General features: G+C 29.5%; 1 protein-coding gene across 1 annotated transcript; it reads right to left on the bottom strand.

The window, feature by feature from the left end:
* Positions 1 to 406: 406 nt before the first annotated feature.
* On the bottom strand, positions 407 to 17,729 carry LOC105206898 (aminopeptidase N-like). The gene is given in 11 exon segments (XM_039448966.1): positions 407 to 622; positions 693 to 762; positions 1,770 to 2,036; positions 2,766 to 2,956; positions 3,136 to 3,413; positions 5,499 to 5,887; positions 5,983 to 6,064; positions 7,627 to 7,780; positions 7,851 to 8,025; positions 9,628 to 10,080; positions 17,147 to 17,729. Coding segments are annotated over 11 exon segments (2,778 nt in total). The 5' UTR covers positions 17,665 to 17,729; the 3' UTR covers positions 407 to 421.
* Between the last annotated feature and the right edge of the window lie 1,965 nt (positions 17,730 to 19,694).

Consider the following 19,694-nt stretch of genomic DNA (forward strand, 5'->3'; position numbering starts at 1 on the left):
ATTATGTATTGAAAAAGATCAATGATTAAAAGTACAAACGAGTGAGGTGCGAGCTGCCTGGGAACGACAAAATACCTTTTCGTTAATTTTAATATTCTGTAACATACTTGTTGGATGCAGTTTAGTTGAAACAGTTGTTTCTTGTAGCATAAAGAATCATATCTGGAATACATCCGAGAGTTTTGAGAGACATTTGGATAATTTTATTTTATAATTAGAATTATATATATTATATATAACAAAAATAAAAATGCATTTTAGAAATTCAAGCATTTAAAATTTTTTAAAATCTAAAACTAATATTATATAAATTGTGAATTATGGAACATGGTTTAATAATATTAATATACAATATATACGATAATAATATATATTGGAATAACTTTATTTTTTCTTATATATTCACAATTTGTATATTTTTTTATTTTATTATACGTAGATCAAATCCTATTATGATGTATCGTTGCTTAAGTTGTTGGATTATTTATTTTAAGATATTTTGTTTATTTTTCAAAGCATCTAGGAATTTTGGCAAATAATTTCTTAGTTCTTCCAACTCTATTTTCCTTGTTGTTAAATATCTTTCGTAATATTTATTATGTTGTTCAGCAAATGCTTTTATCTGTAACATAATATTTTATAATTACAGTTAAAAGATAATTAAAAAACAAAATATTAAATAATGATCTAACCTTGTTAAATTCTTCTTCCGTAAAACTATTGTCAATGAGCTTTCCAACAATATCTGAATCGTCCTTAAACCTGCAAAATATATTAAAAATTGCTTTCATTGTTCTAAAGTCTAAAGGGTTATTCCAAACAATACATGTTTAAAACAGATTGTAAAAATTGTTGTCCTTAATATGTATTTTAATCATATGTACGTTGTCAGGGATGATAAACATATATTTTAGAAGATAAATGTCAATATTATCGTAATTAATTATTAAGAAATTATTTATATATTTACATACATTAAAGAGATGATTGGAGTAGGTCTGTTTTAACAACTAAACGTTATTATTTTACAGATCAATTCGGTTTGTAAAGATAACATCCCCTTAAACAGTTTGTTTTGCTATAGGTATTATACTGTCACAAAAAAGGCAAATCTAAATATGAGATAGCATGTATCAGCGAACCTTAATGTGGAATAATAATTTTTACAATTTCCGACTTATGCAAACAGCACATTACACATTCGTCAGACTTGAACAGTAATTAATACTTATTACATAATTCCGAAATATCTAACAATATTAAAATAATAATTTAGTAATTTTTTGATGTTTAGAAACGTTTAACACATAGAAACCCTCTTCTCCGAAAAACTGATAAGAATTTTTAACTATTACATTGTTTTTAATTGTTAATTACAATAACTGTACACTAATCACTTCTTAATAGTATTAAGAATCCAGGTGTCACTACGTCTTATAAGTTTTAGGAACAATACAATTTTATTAGTCTATAGATTTTAAACACTGAACAACGTAATAAAAGCCTATTATTTTACAAGGGAAAATGCAGATATGATTTTTTTATTTAAATTATGCTTAAAGTATCTCTTATAGTGATAAACTACCTCATATCTCAGATATTTATTGTAGAATCTAGATTTGCTTTCTTGTTTTGACGAATATATAGAACCTGCTTTTGAAAAAATATATCCACTTTTTATAACACCTTGTATAACTATATTATATATTTGTTTCCTAACATAAACAATGCATATAATTTTACAGTATATATAACGTGATTTTACTTACTTCTTGTAATTATTAGTAATAAGTTCAAGCACTACATCAGTATTTTGAAAAGATTGAAACATGTTTCGAGTAAAAACACGATATTCTCTTGTATTGTTAGAAAGAGAATTTAAATGTCTTTCAAGAATGTGCAGATTTTCTGAACAACCAAGAAATTGTTTATGAAAATTTGATGTTCTCTGTTGTGTTTGTAACAATTGATCCCAAAAAGATTCATTTGCTTTCCTGAGACCAATGCAAAATACCTGTTTGTGATGGTATGGTAGACTAATAAGAAAGAAAAATAAACGTAATTTAAAGAATTTTATAAAAAATACATGTTTTAAGAAATACTTTTATTTTACTTCATTGTACTACTTCATTATTTTGGCAAACTTCGTTTTCTAGTAAAATATAATGCTAATATGCTATAGATTAGAAATATTTAATTATATACTGTTACGTCCGTGAGCGTATGATCGTTCTCACGCACTCGCGAAATCACAATAGCACTCGCGCACGAGAAATAAAGAGGCTTTATAAAATAACGACTTTGGAAACGGCAAGACAACAACTGATAGTCAACAGCAGTCGACGGCCAATCATCAATCCAATATCAATATTTGACAAGCCATGTCAGACTGTCAATATCGGACGTAACAATACTTTCAATTTTTGCCTAACAAATTATCATAATTTATAATATCTTTTATAAAATAACTACTCAAAGTTGCACGCTATTAATATACTGTAATTAAACAGTATTGACTATATTGAACAACGCAAAATACATGTTAAATCCAGTAAATAAGACCAGAGTTGTGTGCAACTTACAATTATACAAAAGTTTAATGAATTAAGTAAAAGTGATAATTTAAAATTTACTAGTCTTAATTTGCTAGTAAATTTTTATATTAAAAATGGTACTAAAAAATTGTCTTTGTCATTGTACATGTGCTAAAATTTAAAATGAAAACAAATCTTTTCAAATGTATATGTATCTTTTAACAAACTTACTTATTTGAGATTGGATCTTCCATATATGCAAGTAATTTAGAAGTAATTATTGCTTGACAATCCGCAAATCCATATATACAAACACGTTCAAAAAGGTACGTTCTAATTTCTGTAGTTAAAACGTCATCCTCAGGATTCTCTTCAAAACCGATATGTTCAAATAGTTTATGCATCAAATTCGATAAATATGGCTAAAAAAATATTTTATAATAATTAAGCTAATTCTAGCAAATTATAGATAAGTTTTTATATAACTTATTATTTTCCTGACAACCACTTAATAATTAATTTAAATTAAATTTATTAATTCAAATTAATTTAATTTAGTTTTGTGACGATATCATCATAGACTGTGATATACATATTTTACCTTAAGGATTGCTTCTCCTTCAGGTACTACCCAGCAGAGATCATTTTGAAACATGTTTTTAATGGCACTGAACCATGGCGCAGGATCAGTTTCGTGTGACAAATAATTCAAAATTTCAACGAAAGTAGTAGAATCAAGTCGTTCAGTCTCCATCATGTAGTAAGCGTCGTCGATAATTTGTGCACGATTCAGAACTGGGATGTTGTGATAATTATCAGTATTAAGAAAAGCAGCGATTCTTTGCCAATTGGTTGCATCGTAATTTACACGATAAAATCCTTTTATCAAAAATAAACACATATAAAAGATTGATTAATTAAATAATCTACTTAATATTTTTATACTCACTTATATTGTGCCTCTATTAATCACTATTAAATTTTTAGAAACGTAATAGCAATAAACGTAATAGTAATGAAAATCGCAGTAGTTTAAAATAAAAATATACATAATATATAAAAAGTAGGGCTACTAAGCAAGCTGGATCAAAATTTTATTTGCATGCATTGGTTAAATTGACAGAACATAACGTTAAACGTTTCAACCGTGTACTGTGGTTATCCTCAGTGACAAACACTATTTCAAAAGCAATCAATTTTAAATGCAATACAAAAAATAAAAATAAAATTAATGCTTGCCACCTTCAGGAATTACTATTTTTTTAATTAAAATTGTACTTAGCACCAATGAATGAGTAAGAATGATCAAGCCGTGAAATCAAGATGGATTAATAAATTTTATTGATTAACATACAATTGAGGAATTCGATTAATCTGATGATCCGATTATTTGCATTTTCTATACTATTAACAACAGATTTAAACATCTTTTTTACACAAAGAATAATAATCCATCAACCTCATTTTTCCTTCCTAAATCCTTGTTCGTTCCTCTCCATAACATTCCTTCCTCCCTTATGCGTTCGTCGTTATTGTTTTTCTTTTGATTTCAGACAATTTTAACTTTAAACTTTGTTTCTTTTCTTCTTTCCGACTTTGAGTTTAACAAAAGCTATCACGGTATTAATTAATTTTATTTTATTTTTTCTTTCTTAAATCTATGATCATACTTATTCAATTTTAATTCTCTTTTATTAATGTGACAATTGATTACTTTAATTTTATTCTCTTCTGATTTAAATTGAGTACATAAGATTAGAAAGCCTAAAATTATTATTTGGCATTAAGAACTGCTGTGACAAAGGCCTTCTATTCTTGTGTTTTCATTTTGTCAGTCCGATATAACTTATTATTGTTTAAATTAATTATTTTGATTTTTTTTTTTTTATAAAGTAATGACCATGTTTTTCACATTTTTAAATTCTTATTAATATGACATTTATTATGAAATTAATGTTTTCTTTTTCTTTTTTTATTCTTTTAGTCCTAATTTCTAATTTCTGTCTAAATATACATTACAACTTAATAAATAATTCTTTATTCTGACGGAGACATTTCAATTGGTTTTTCACATTGTTATGAAAATATTAATCCATTTTGGATTCACGGCATCTTTATTCACTCATTGACGCTAATTGTATAAGTATAATTTTAATTGAAAAAATAGTAATTCGGAATATTGTGAGCGTTAATTTAAAATTTTTTTTTTACCATTGCTCGATGTTCTTGACTTTTTAAGTATATGTTTTGTTTTTGATAAATATTATATTAATTCTGCCTATATTAAACTAATTTGTAAAAATTGTGTGTGTGTGTGTGTGTGTAATTAGATTCAGCATATTACATATATATACGATTATCATAATTACTATTTTCACTTTTAAAAGTAACAGATTGTAAGAGATCAAATTTGACGTTTTTAATCTGTACATAACTTGACAAACACGTCGTGATAATATTAAAAGCATACATCTCACACTCTATGCACTGTCTAATCGGAATCCTATGATCATCGTTCTTAATACAAGGAGATTGTATGAAGAAGACTTAAATTGAGTCAAAACTTTTGGTTTGAATAATGTAATTTGCGTTATATGAACGCCCTTTTTCAGTTCCAATTAATAAATATTTGCACAATAACATCTGGTGCCGACTGTTACTGTCAAAAAAATACCTTTATTATTTAAGATTTTGTATATAGAATCCCTAACTTTTCTTTACTTATTTAATTTTTTTTGTAGAGTTTGAAATTAAATGTTTTTTAAATATTGTTTATCACTGAGGATAATCACAGTGTACAGTCGAAACATTTCATGTTATGTTCTGTCTATTAAACCATTGTTTATAAATAACATTTTCTCCCAGCTTGCTTATTAACCTGATTTACCACATATTGATTTCAAATACTAAGAGCACGGTTTTATATTTTAATTTAAAAAAATGTACGTATTAAAATGTTTTTACCTGTTAAATGCTTATTTACAATAATCCAGTCATTAGTGTTCACTCCTTCGATTATTGTATCCTCGTCATGCGGTTTCAGCCAATGAGTGGCTAACGTAGACGAGAAGTTCAAGCTACTTTGCGTTGCAAAATTTATAGGTATCCACCATGTTTCCTCCTTGTTTCCTTTGTAGTTAGAATTGTTTTCAGGATATGTAAATATTTCTTGCGTCAACCTGATTTCGCCTGTAGTATAATCTCGATGAACAGTAACGAGAGGATACCATGCCTGCTCGAACCAAGTGTTCATTACCTCTTTTACTTTAAAATCATCATGAGGTACATTTGACTCATCGAGAGCGTCTTGTAATGTCTTCCATAAATCATTTGGTGTAGCACTACTATATTCGCTAAAAATCAATAATATGCGTAAAATTATTGGTTATTTTGCATATAAAAATTATAATAAAGTAATAAATGTCTTAAAAATTTATTGTATACTGACTGGGCTTGAAGGTATTTTATTAAACCGTTCCGAAACACATCCTCTGTCAAGAAATGCGATGCCATTCGCAGGAGAAAAGCCGCTAATAAATGAGAAGCATAATATAAAATTATTTTTTAAAAAGCAGACAAGTACATAAAGTAAAATAAGATTTATACAGATTTGCATTTTTAACATAAAACTTTTTTATTACAATTGTTATAACTTTATTTAAAATGTTTAAACACTTAAAGCGAACACAAATAATTACACAATTAAGTTAAAAAAAAGCTACATTGCAAACGGATCGTAATATTTAATAATAATTTCTAGAATTGATGATATATATTTATGGGTTCATTTAAACTACGCACAGTATATTTGCTGTATTTTGAACACAGCTATATAAATTCACTTAAAAAATTATTATTGAACACTGAGATTCGTTTTTAACTATGATGTAGCCACTTTCTTAAATGAAAATGTGTTAGTATACATCACCATCTTAACACGTCATTGTTTATTCACAAATACTTACATTATAAACATATATACATAGAAAAATTAAGTTGATATAATACGTTTTATATATAATAATGTTAATAGCAGGGTTGGCAAGTAACGCGTTACTTATAACATCGTTACAGTATTATTAAGAAAGAGGTCATCTTAATGATGATTCTATAGAACAGCAACATCTTTTAAAAATAATTAACAGATCTTTTTGTTGAAGTTCGATGCAAAATTGCAATCAAAATTAAACCATCTGTGATTAGATTGGATAAAAATATGTGTGACGTTAGTACATAGAATAAAGAGAAGTTGACTTAAAATTATACGTATGTTTAGTATAATTGTATACATATATTTTAAACCTTGTTTCTTTAAAAGATAAAAAATCTATTTATATTTATCTCAGAAATTTGTGTACATTTTATTAATATATAAAAGTAACAAAAATAGTAAAAATTCGTTAATTTTTAAGTAACAGTAGCGATAACGTATTACTTTTTAAAATCAATAACGAGTAACGGTAACGAGTTACTTTATAGAGAGAAGAACGGTAACGATAATGAATTACTTTTATGGAGTAACTTTGCCAACCCTGGTTAATAAGTACGTACTCTCTTAAAGTACACTTATAAAATTATCACTCATGAAGACATTAAAGAAACTTCATTGATTGCAAGAATTAATGAATATCACTGTTCTTCAGTATATATGTTAACATTCACACTTTATATCTCTATTTTATATTTCTTTGATATTTCTAATATATTTCGAACTAGTGCACACTCAGTGTGGACTAATTACAGAGTTTTGGCACAAAGTCCAGTAGACAGTATATCGATTTTAATGCAAACGCCGCATTATTGTTCATTAAGAAATGCTGTATCTAACGATTTTTACTAAAATCTTTTTGATTTATAGTGTTAGAATTATAATTATGATGATCAGTGATTATTTACTATTTTTTAGTGATTACATTGATTCCGTTTTAAAGTAGGGTCTCATTATGCATTGCATTGCACACAACTTATACATTGAGTTTCCCTGTATGATAAAATGTTACTGCAATTTTATATAATTATTTCGGTACTTAAGTTGTCACATTCCATAAATAATAATTATTCATGTGTGATGAGTTATACACAAATTTCTTACATTTTTCATACGTGATGGAAGAAAATGCTTTAGAAACATCTGGATGACCAGTAATATTTACATGAATTGGCTCGGATTCTCTTGAATCACTATTCAGCATTTGTTGTTCCTGGGTCACTACAGTATAATCCATCAATCGCTTTTCTTTCAAAAACTGAGAATAATAAATTCATATTAAAAACGAAAAGTGTATGACATATTTTGATTGCATAATCTGTTGGTACCTTATCAGTAATATAATGACTTAGATATGTCGAGATGCCTTCGCTCAACCACAAATATTTCCACCAAACTGAACTGACTAAATTTCCGAACCATTGGTGCGCTAATTCGTGAGTGATTATCATAATATGTTGTATGTTACTATTTAAACTATTGTCTCCAAGAAGTAAATCTTGTCTGAAAATTTTTTATATACAAATAGAAGTATATTGAAAGAAAAATAATGATGTATTTGTTATATTATGTAATAGTAAAATAATTGTAAGGAAATATTGTGTGACATGTATATTATTATTTATAATACAGAATTAGTAATTATCTTTCTATTCTAATTATGTAGACATTTTAATACAATTTCTTTTTAATTGAAGAAATATTTTCTCTGGTCTAGAATATTGAAATTTTCGATTTTTTTGTATTCTTTTTTACTATTTAACAAATCTTGCACTGACGAGAAAAATTATGCCAATTGTGTATGATTCTCGTCCGGACGTTTCTCTCTTTCATCGTCCGTTCTAATTGGACGATTCCGGCAAATGGCGACAAACCTGGGTTAAAACCCACTGCAGTTAAAAACGCCATTAGTATTGGGATTTTAACTCGTGTCCAATATGGCCGCCTCAGTAAGGTTTTTCCATGTCTATGTTCATACTACACACTCAAATATGAGAATGTAGTGTGAACACAAACGTGAAATAATCTTATTGAAGCGGCCATAGGTAAAGTCCTAATAGGAGACTAAGCATTTACTTTCCGCTCAAAGCAAAGCTCACTTCACTCCTTTCCTCTTCAATGTGAAATTTTGCTATGGAATCAAACGATATCACTATGATCATTACTTGGCTGAATTTGTATTTAAACGACAATTTCATGGTTATATAGATAAAGTTTTTAAAATAATAGCTATGTTCTACCCTATTAATAATGATGATGATGTTGTTAAAACAAATAGTGAAAATAAATAAAATTATAATGTTTATATGAATAATATATTGTTAAACTTATTTTAATAACAACTTTTTAACAAATTACGCCAACTAAAAGCTTTTAAAGATTAAGCTGATAGCACAGAAAATGCATAACATTACATAAGCACAACATAGGACAAATATACCAAATAGGATCTTGTGTTAAAGTTAATATAACGATTTTATGTTAGACGCTTATTGGTTTTATGTTATGCCTATGTTCTGTTATACCTTTCATATGCTATAAGTTTCACTTAAGATAATGATCTTGAGAACATACGTCAAGATCAAAGTAATCAGAGCTGGTCTTGTATACTAATCAATTACCGAAAATTTCAATATTAGAGAGAGTTTCAAGTTTTGAGTTTAAAGTGAATAATTATCAAATCCTGAACCATTTTGCGTTTTTTGCAGTAGTTAATCAGAAATTTATATTATAAAAATTTACAAATCAGCGTGATCTACGTGATTCTGCAATAAAAGTTCAATTGTTAACGTTTAAGGTTGTCACTGTTGTCAGGCACGTGGTGAAGTAACAAAAGAAGTGTTTTAAATAACAACGGCTTTGTACTGACGAATGTCACTTTGTTTTTTACAGAATTTTATATATACTTATATATAGAGGGAAGAAGATGATTGTGATGATATATGTATACAGATTTGAAGACATGCGTACAATTCAAAAAGCCTACCTGTTACACAGTAGTGTTTCCGTTAAAAATAAAGTATTTAAAAAAATTGAAAAATACTTAATTTTTAAAACAAAAATCTCTTCTTAAAAATTTTCCTTTGATGAAAGATTTATACTCACTCATAGACAATCATACCCCAATTTTCAGTGGCCGCAGCGGTGTAACGTGAAATAGCAACATGATCCATTTTCGGCACGCGAACAGTACTATTGGTGAATTTTTCAAGTTCCTGCATTACCTTTTCGGCAATATCGAGAGTATATGCGGCATGAGAAAGAAGATGTTTTGGACCCCATATTTTGATATTACCGTCTAAATTTGAAACATAATCGTAATCAGCAATCATGAATGCCACTAAATTGGTAGACATAACAAGAGTTGTTTCAAAATATGTCCATAATTTTCCATCGGCTTCGTCAATTTCTGATCGTACGAATGGCATATTCGATAATGCTGTATAATTGGGATAGTGCTTGATAGAAAGCTTGAATGTCGCTTTTATGGCAGGTTCATCCCAACATGGAAATACTTGTCGCGCATCAGTTGGTTGTAAATGTGTTACTGCTAACCATCTATAAATGTATTATTTGCTTCTTTACATTTTAAACATGAGATATTTCTGTGTTGACATACTATATGATATAAAGAAAAATTTTTAATATTAACATAGGTTTTCTAAAGTGACATGCTTTTTTTTCTCAGATATTAAACTTTATTAACAGTCCTAGTAACAAGTTGCAGAGCAGAATCCGGCAGAACCTGCGTGCACTTAAACGCAGCAAAATTGAGTCAGATGTGCAAAAGATTATTTTCACTATAGTCCTGCTGATAGTCTGTCAGAAAGATTTGTGCAATGACATATATATGAATTTTGTTTACAGATACTTGCTGCAGAAATCCAATTTAATTGAAGCCGATCTTCCCGCTAATTAGAGTCTGTAAACAGAATGCTGCACTTCTTGCATCAGATATATGCAAGTTTCTTTTGCAAGAATCTGTCTTACAAAATTTTTCGGAGAATTTGAGCTGAATGAGAAAGCAGATCATAGTATGCAAGAGTCTTGGAGCATTCATGCAGTAAATTGCTACTAGGGAGAGGAGAAGAAGGTATATTATATGTACTGCGAACAATACCTTTACCCCCATTATCTCTGTTATTATACTACGAATTTTAATAATTGTTTATAGAATTATTCATTTTGTGATTAAACATTTAGTGGTGCTAATATGTCAATGCGCAAAGCTGACAATTATTATAAAGCGTTTAGATTTTTGAGTACTTCTAAACTTTCTAAGGTATACGTTTTAGCACTTAATCATTTTTAAACTTGAGCGTATTATCACACAAATGCATGTACACGCAAATGTTTTTTTTTTTTTGTTATTTTACTATATATTTATTTGTATATATTCTAAGTTATGCAAAGTTATACAAAAACATAATTTTGTTAATATGGCTTTTTAATCAAAATTTTTATATCGAAACATAGTATTTCATTAATAAATCGGTTGTCACTCTAAAAGACTGTGTTTCTAAACTTTTTTTACAAAATAAAAGATAAGACTTTTCACAAAAGTCAACACCCTTAGGATTTTCTTCTCCTCCGCCCTTCTTCTTGATTTGCATTTACTGTATTAACAATTCGTAAAATAGTGTAAAAGTGAAAAATGTACACATTTTTTACAAAAATTAAGATAGCGTAATTTTTCTAGCTTTATTTTGAAAGCCAATGTAAGGGCTATTTATAGTACATTGACTTTACATTGGTTAACATTGGCGAAACATTGGTTATGTTAGAAGTATGTTACGTCCTGCGGAGTAACAATTCTTTTCTTTCGAAATCGAGGCAGCCAAGCAACCGAAAATTGCGAAAAGATGGTCTATCTAACCGCGCAGATACGCTAAAATTGTCCGGTCGAGTCAATACGGCTGATCTACCCTTGACACGTGCCGATTTTGGCGGAAGCAAGCGTTGAAACGCGGATGATTGACTCCATCGACACGAAACACTTGTCGCGCAATTAATAGGTAGCGCGTGGGCAATAATAAGAGACAGTACACCTGCGGATTATAATCCCATAGGAATCATAGGCAGAATCAGGTATAAAAGGAAGGAGCTCCGGAGGTCGCGTGCACTTACCGCACTTTTTTTTCATTCTGCTCAATCGCTCATTTTTCGTCATTCATTGTTCACGATTCACTCCAGTTCGATCCGTCGCACATTCCGTGACATTATATGTCCGAGTTTGTAACGTTCGGATTCGTATTTATCATACTTAAATTTGACGCGGCATTGTGAGAATTAGTCAACAAGTTCTTTTGCAACTTCCGAACACTCTGAGTGCCAACCGTCGACCAGCCGTCCGCCGTTGTAAGCTGAATCCGCTCCGCCAAACACCAAATCGTTTGCATCTTCATAAATTTCACCCAACAGTAAGTCTTAGCCATCCATTATTTTTTTTACTCTTCATAAGACTACCTTCTCTCTCTAGTAAGATATTTATTATATTTTTCAAAACACTTATATACCCCGTATTATTTCACCACCCTTCCTTTCCTCCCTCTATTACTCTCTTCACTTTCCGCAGGATACAATCGAACTCTCTCTCTCGATTGGGTCCGCAACTCTCTTTTTATTTTCTGTAGGATACAATCGAACTCTCGTTTGATTGAATTCGCAGCTTTCTTTGCTTCCATCGGAAACGAAGAATTCCTTTCCTTTTATTAATTCAAACTTTTTCCCTTTATTTCCTCTTTTTTTTCTTTCAAGAAGTTACAATCTAGATTTTATTTTCCTTTATTAGAAAGAGAGAACGTAGCCTTAATTCTCAAATTCATTCTAGTGCGTAAGCGAGTCCCTGAACATAAATCTCGAAAAGGCATTAAGAACTGTTGGAATCGTCGAAATAGGAAGCTCCGAAAGCTTGGCGCATCGTTATCGCTCTACGGAAAATTACACAATCTGCGAGGAAAAAATTCTGTTTTGCCTAACGCTTTAATTAATTTAAGAACTTTCGACGAACCGACTGATTCATCTCAAATCCGTCCGCCGAATCATTCTCTCTTTCCCCCTGTCGTCATCCCTCCCCCTCTTACACCCCTGGATCTCATGTAGAAACAGATTTTAAACAATCACCAGGGTCACCTTCTTCTATTTTTGATCCCTTTGCAGAACCCTTAGTATCTCCTCGGGATTCAACCTTATCTCCTACATATTTTCCTCCTACACCTTCCCCCGATTTTTTTCATCGTAACCTTGATTCACCTGTTCGAAGACCCATGGAAGATCCATACTCCCCCGCGTTAGAGTTTCCCCAAGAAAACTCGCATTTCTACTCATTATTTACTCCCGAAGAAATAGAGAATATCGTAAACGAAAATATCGAAGCAAATCGAAGAGTAGCCAATGAGGTGGAAGAAATCTTCGACTCGCTCCAAAAACTATCTGGATAGCTAAAAATCCCCTGATCACAATACACACCCACACACGCACATTTATATCTCGTTAAGCACAAATGTAACCAATTAGAATTTAAGTTATAATTGCATTTTCTGTTAAGATTTCTTAAATCAATCATAAGATTTTTCTTTCTTTTATCATACATGTTCTCCGCTAACAAAAATGTTATTCGTAAATTAATTATTATTATTTTAATAGTTACCACCTATCATTGTAATCGTTTATTTCTTTTATTATGTTAAAATAAATTGTAATCTTTAATTTTAACCATTTTCGTTTATTTCAATCACCTCTAATTCCCGCTCCGATAAAATTACACTTGGTCCGATCCCGCGTAAAAGCGATTTAATTCGCTTACGCAAAATAAGGACTACACGAATGCAAGAGTTTGAATGAGAGTCATAGGCCGTCATTCTCGACACCTGACCTACATTCTAACTCACCTGACGCATTCGACTCGTCGCCCGGAAACATGTGTGCGCGAGATTAGGCCTGTTTCGTTCTTCCTATCTCACTCAAATTATTTCCATAAGTTTTTATCTGCCAATCGATCCGAGAGACCTATTTTGAGAATTCTGGACGTAACAAGTACATTGGCCAATATTTCCCATTGAAAAGCCAATATTGGTCATAGAATTAATTGCACATGTACTTGTAATATTGTTTGCCAATTGTTATACAATATTGCATTTACATTGGAAGTGCATTGGCCAAGATTTGCCAATCAAAAGCGAATAATGTTTTTTAACGGTAATGTGCTGCCTTTGTTACAAGTCAATAGTTGTACGATATTGCATCTATATTGGAAGTGCATTATTGGTCAAGATTTCCCAATCTAAAGCAAATATTGGCTGTAAAAGAAATATTAATACAATTAGTCAAAGATTAAGGCTCACTTAAATAAATTAATGATGAGGAAAATTGAGCTTGAGAGCCACGCAAGATGTCAGGTGCGAATAGATAAATAACAGCATAAATCCAATGATAAACGTTTCGACCTTTAATGTCGGTCATCCTCAGTATAAAAGTCAAAAAATTAGAAATTGTGATGAGCCGCGATGTACATCCTCTATCCTCGTAACATAATAAACAACCTCAAGGAGCATGTGCCGAGACAAGAGCTTCGAAAAATCAACATGACTTGATTTGCTCTAGGCACCAAAACTCGTGTCACAGTAATATGAGGAAAGATGTTACATCTTGGAAGGAATAGATACAAAAAATTTTTTGTATCTATTCCTTCCAAGATGTAACATCTTTCCTCATATTACTGTGACACGAGTTTTGGTGCCTAGAGCAAATCAAGTCATGTTGATTTTTCGAAGCTCTTGTCTCGGCACATGCTCCTTGAGGTTGTTTATTATGTTACGAGGATAGAGGATGTACATCGCGGCTCATCACAATTTCTAATTTTTGACTTTTATACTGAGGATGACCGACATTAAAGGTCGAAACGTTTATCATTGGATTTATGCTGTTATTTATCTATTCGCACCTGACATCTTGCGTGGCTCTCAAGCTCAATTTTCCTCATCATTAAGAAATATTAATGTTCTGCCGATGTGCTGCCAATGTTACTAGTCAATAATTGTATTGTAAATGTTATCAATAGACGAAATAGGTCCATAAATGAAGAAACCTCGATCTACATCTCAATGAGCAAACAATATTTTCCAATTATTAGAAAAAAATTTTTTTAATAAAAATTTTTTATATTTAATTTAATTGTTGTATTATAATGACATATATTTTCTAATTGCATTCTTACTCAAACAAATAACAGAAAAATTATTCCAGATACTATTCCGCAATTGTGAAATTAGTAAAAAAACTGTAATTTTATATTTGTTTATATAAATGATGTGCTTTAATTATATACATATTCCATTTTTTCGATAATGTATATTGACCTGATCTACCAGTTATATATACGTATCAGCACAAAGTGTTCACAGGTCATCGCGAGGGATTAGTTCGCAGTAATCACACAGGTCAAGCAACGTTCACCGGAGTTGCGACTTGGATGGATGACTGCTTGTGTCCGAAAAAAATTCGACTAATATTGCAACTCCAATATTGGTTAAACAAGATAAAGTATTAACCTTCTAATATTGGATCAATGTTAAAAACTCAATGCACAACTAATATATTATAATATCCTATTTATATTTTTTTCAATATTGGACCAATAATTCGACTCTAATATTGGTTAAATAAGGGTCGATATCATACTTTGCAATATTGGACCAATATTGAAAATCATTTCACACGCAATAATTAATATTAAGTTTACATTATTTCCTAATATTGGACCAATATTTTGTGCTACTAGGGTACTTCTAAACCGATTGAAAACCAATTTAAAGTTATACTGTTTTGGATGGATTTAAACTCGAACTTTTGGCATGAAAAGCAAACTCGCAACTCCTTATGCCACATTGTCACTAGATCCGATATACAGGGTGATCCATAATGGTTGAAACAACTATTTACCATGAGAGATGATTATTGATTTCATTCAATATAAATTACATGGAGTGCAGTCGGTAAGTCATCTCTTATGGTAAATAGTTGTTCCAAACATTATGGATCACCAACCATTATCCTGTATATGGCGGACCAAAATGTAAAATTTTTTGGAATTTAAATAAATTGTATTCCAAAAATTTTTGGGGTAACTGATTATAAATCTGTAACTAAACTTTTAAATTTAATATGGCGCACAAAAGTACTTAATTTTGTTTGAGTTTGAGAGTGATATTTGGTCTGCTAGATTAAATCAGCTATTTTGAATTTTGAAATCTTAATTCATAATCAGCATCTCTGAAAACCTCTAACATAGCATGAATTAGATGCCAATTTCATGAAAGGGTTAAAAGGACATGAAAGGGTTAACGTTAAACAGGGGAAAAATAATATTTCTAAAGATACATTGAACGTTTTTGAACGCAAAAAGATTCTATAGAATGAAAAATTAAAAGTATGTAATTTTGTAACACAATATTTTGTATATTTTAAACTAAACCAATTTTTAAATTTTACTTTTCCTTGCCAATTATATTACCGTATTTTTTTTTTTCACCAGATTATCGATGATGCGTCATATTTTTATAAATCACAGTCTTATAAAACAATGATTTTTTTAATTTTTTTGAATCGAACAAGATGTTTTTTTATAGATTTTTAAATATTAAAAGATATTATATCACAAGCCAATTTTCATCAGCACATTAAAGTTCCAAAGTAATTGTAAAATTTGAAACAATATAAAATATTGTTATAAAATATCAATTAAAAAAATTGCTATAGTAATGTACGTAATAGAACTAATACATAACACTGTCTTACTTGTATTATGTTTTCAAAACTTTATTTTAGTTTTTGTTATGATATATAATTCGTAAACAATGTGATACATCACGGTATCGATTATTTTCCTTTAATTATTGCAAGAAAATGATAGATCTCATAAACGTTTAATATGTAATTTAATAATTAAATATGAGTCAGAGTAGAGATGAAATAATTAAAATTACTGAAAATAATATCAGTTATTTAACATTCTAATCCTTTTGTTTAATGTTTCCACGTATACAACTTTTTAAGTTTTAAGTCTTCAGTATATGATAACATTACGGTCATGGTGTTCAATTTATGAGTATAAATACTATAATATAAATATTTATTAAAAGTATAAAAATTAATAAATTAGCAGAAACTACTTTTTCTTTGTCATACAATCTTCTACTCAGTCTTCAATCTTTTATTAGAGTTGTGGTAACCCGTTAGCGTACTTTGGGTGTACGCTTATTTACAATTTACACAGATTTAAAGAGATTTGCAATTTAAGGCTACTTCCAACTGGCCTAATTTAAAAGGGTCCTTATGGCAAACTATTTTCTGCAGTTTACGATTGCCTTCCGAAATAGCAATAGAATAAAATTAAATGTTTCTCATTGGTCGAATTTGAACTCGTGACTTTAGCATACAAAGTAGATGCAAAGTTTTTTGAGCCACAATTACTTTTTGTGTCATATAATATATGTAAATCAATAAATGTTTTCTATTGGCAGTTATTTGCTTCATATTTATGTCATCTTGTTATATTAGCATATAACGTTACATTTGCATAAATTATTATTAATAATTTAAGTTAATTTTTAAAATAATTACTTACGCCTCGTGTCCTTTGTCGTTAATATAAAATCTTCTGTACAATCCGCGTTTCCAAGAATAATCCGGACGTATCACACCCGTGAAAGTCAAATGCAACGTATACATTACAGGATCCAATAGTTCCTCAAATCTTAATATCAAAATTTGTGTTTCAAAGTTATATACATGCTGCTCTGGAACATACTCCGATTTAGAATTTACATCTACATCTTTGCGAATTAGCTTTGTCAGCGATTCGTCTATTGTGAGGTCTAAAACGTGCAATTCGATGTCATTCGTCGATTCGCGCACTTCAACATCGATGTTCGTTTCGCCATTAGTAGTAAAATTATTTTCCACAATATGTGGTATTAGTTTTATATCGTAATGGATGGGCACAACATTCTGTCGTAGACGAAATCGATTCTCGTTGACATCATGCACTATTTGATCATTTACTGTTTCATTATCTTGAAGAAGAACGTCTGGGCTGGTGAGAAGTAATAAGACTACTGCCAATAAACTTTTAACGATTGCCATTACGTAGTTATTTATTCAACGGTTACAAGAACTAATAAGACTGACTCTATAAGATGGACAAAATAAACTGCTCGTCGCATATAATGTTTAAAAAATTTTATTTATATACCATGTATATGCTTAGTCATAGAAAAACGGTTTAACAAAAATATTATTGCTTGCCTGTGTTGCTATAGTTCAATAGGTTATCATATTCGCTGCTTTGAATGTCTTTTATTACACGGAAAAAAATAGCTGTTGTAGCTAAAAAATGCATATGGTAACTAAATTACGTCGTAATATATGGACAGCTAATGTTTTATGTGTGATTATTTATAAATATTTTATTTGTTATATCCAAAATATACTCTAAAAGTAAAAAAACTTGCAATTAGTAGCAAAAAGTTATTCTAGATAACTACATAAGTTTAGCTACCAAGTGTATTACCTATAAGTATCACTTTCATATCGGTTAACTATTTTTATGTTGCTATACGATGTGATTCTGGTAGACATGCATGTTTTGCTACTTTATTAATGTATTAGGAACAACAGCTAATCGTTTTGCTGTAATCATAAATTTATAGTTACGACAGTAAATATAGCCTTAGCAAACCATGGTTAGCTATAACAGCGAAAATTTTTGTGTATAAAATAACATTTTAAGTAAAATATTTATTATTTAAAAATTACATTAGTACGTTGAATCAATGCTCTTTAGATTTAAAATCAAACAAACAATTGTTAAGAGCTATAGAAGCAAAGCTAGGTGCTGATATAAACAGTCTTTAGATAATAACAATATACTGAATCTTTAGACGTTTTAATCGTAAATGCGGTCATCGTCAGTAAAAATCAAGTAACATTATTAAAATTATGTATTTAACAGACTCCTGCCTATAAACTTTTAACAATTGCCATTACGTAGTTATTTATTCAGCGATTACAAGAATTTATAAGACTGACTCTATAAGACTGATAAAATGATCTGCTCGTCGCATACAATGTTTGAAAAATTCTGTTTATATGCCATGTATATGTTTAGTCATAGAAAAACGGTTTAACAAAAATATTATTGCTTAACTGTGTTGCTGTAGTTCCATAGGTTATCATATTCGCTGCTTTGAATGTCTTTTATTTAGACAATAACTTATATTATTAGGATTAAAATTTGTCTCGACCAAAAATGGTATCCTTCTTTGCATAACTTTTTACATTTTAAGCAATACAATACGAAAAAAGATCAAGTATTAAAAGTACAAACGAGTGAGGTGCGCGGTGGCCTTTGAACGGCAAAGTACTTTTTCCTTAACTTTAATATTCTGTAACTACTTGTTGGAGCCATTTTGTTCAAACAGTTGTTTTTCCATTCAAAAAAATATTTTGCTGATATAGCTAAATTTCTTACTATGTTTTGTATCTGCTGAAAAGAATTGTTTGTCACATATAAAATTCATAGAAGTAACATTTAATAATATCTTCCAGAAAATTTAAATTTTATTGCCAATTATAGTAAAATTTTATAATAAATAAAATTGAATAAACGTCACAGACAAATTTTTTTCTTAAATTTCACAAGTTCAGATATAAATTCTGTCTCTATTAGTTAGATTAGTTAAGTATCAAACATTATGCAAAATCACAATATTTGATAATCGTTTATCTTAGTTAACTTCTTGCAGCCAAAAAATTGTGGTTGTACTTGCAAGATCACGTTTTTGAGCGCGATAAAATAAAGAATTATATCTAGAATACATCCGAAACTTTTGGGGGATATACGGATAATGAGAATCATAAAATAAAAATAAAAACGCGTTTTAGAAATTCAAGCATTAAACATTTTTTATTTAAAATTAGTATTAGATTAATTGTGAATTAAAAAGCATCATGTAATGGTATTAATATGCAATATATACAGTATAATGCTATATTAAAATGTTATTTCTTCTTATATATAATATATACAATTTGTACACCCTTTTTTATTTTTTTATTATAAATCTAGATTAAATCTGATTATGATGTATCATTGCTGAACGTATTGATTGACT

Source organism: Solenopsis invicta, chromosome 5 (assembly GCF_016802725.1).
Source record: "Solenopsis invicta isolate M01_SB chromosome 5, UNIL_Sinv_3.0, whole genome shotgun sequence".
NCBI lineage: Eukaryota > Metazoa > Arthropoda > Insecta > Hymenoptera > Formicidae > Solenopsis > Solenopsis invicta.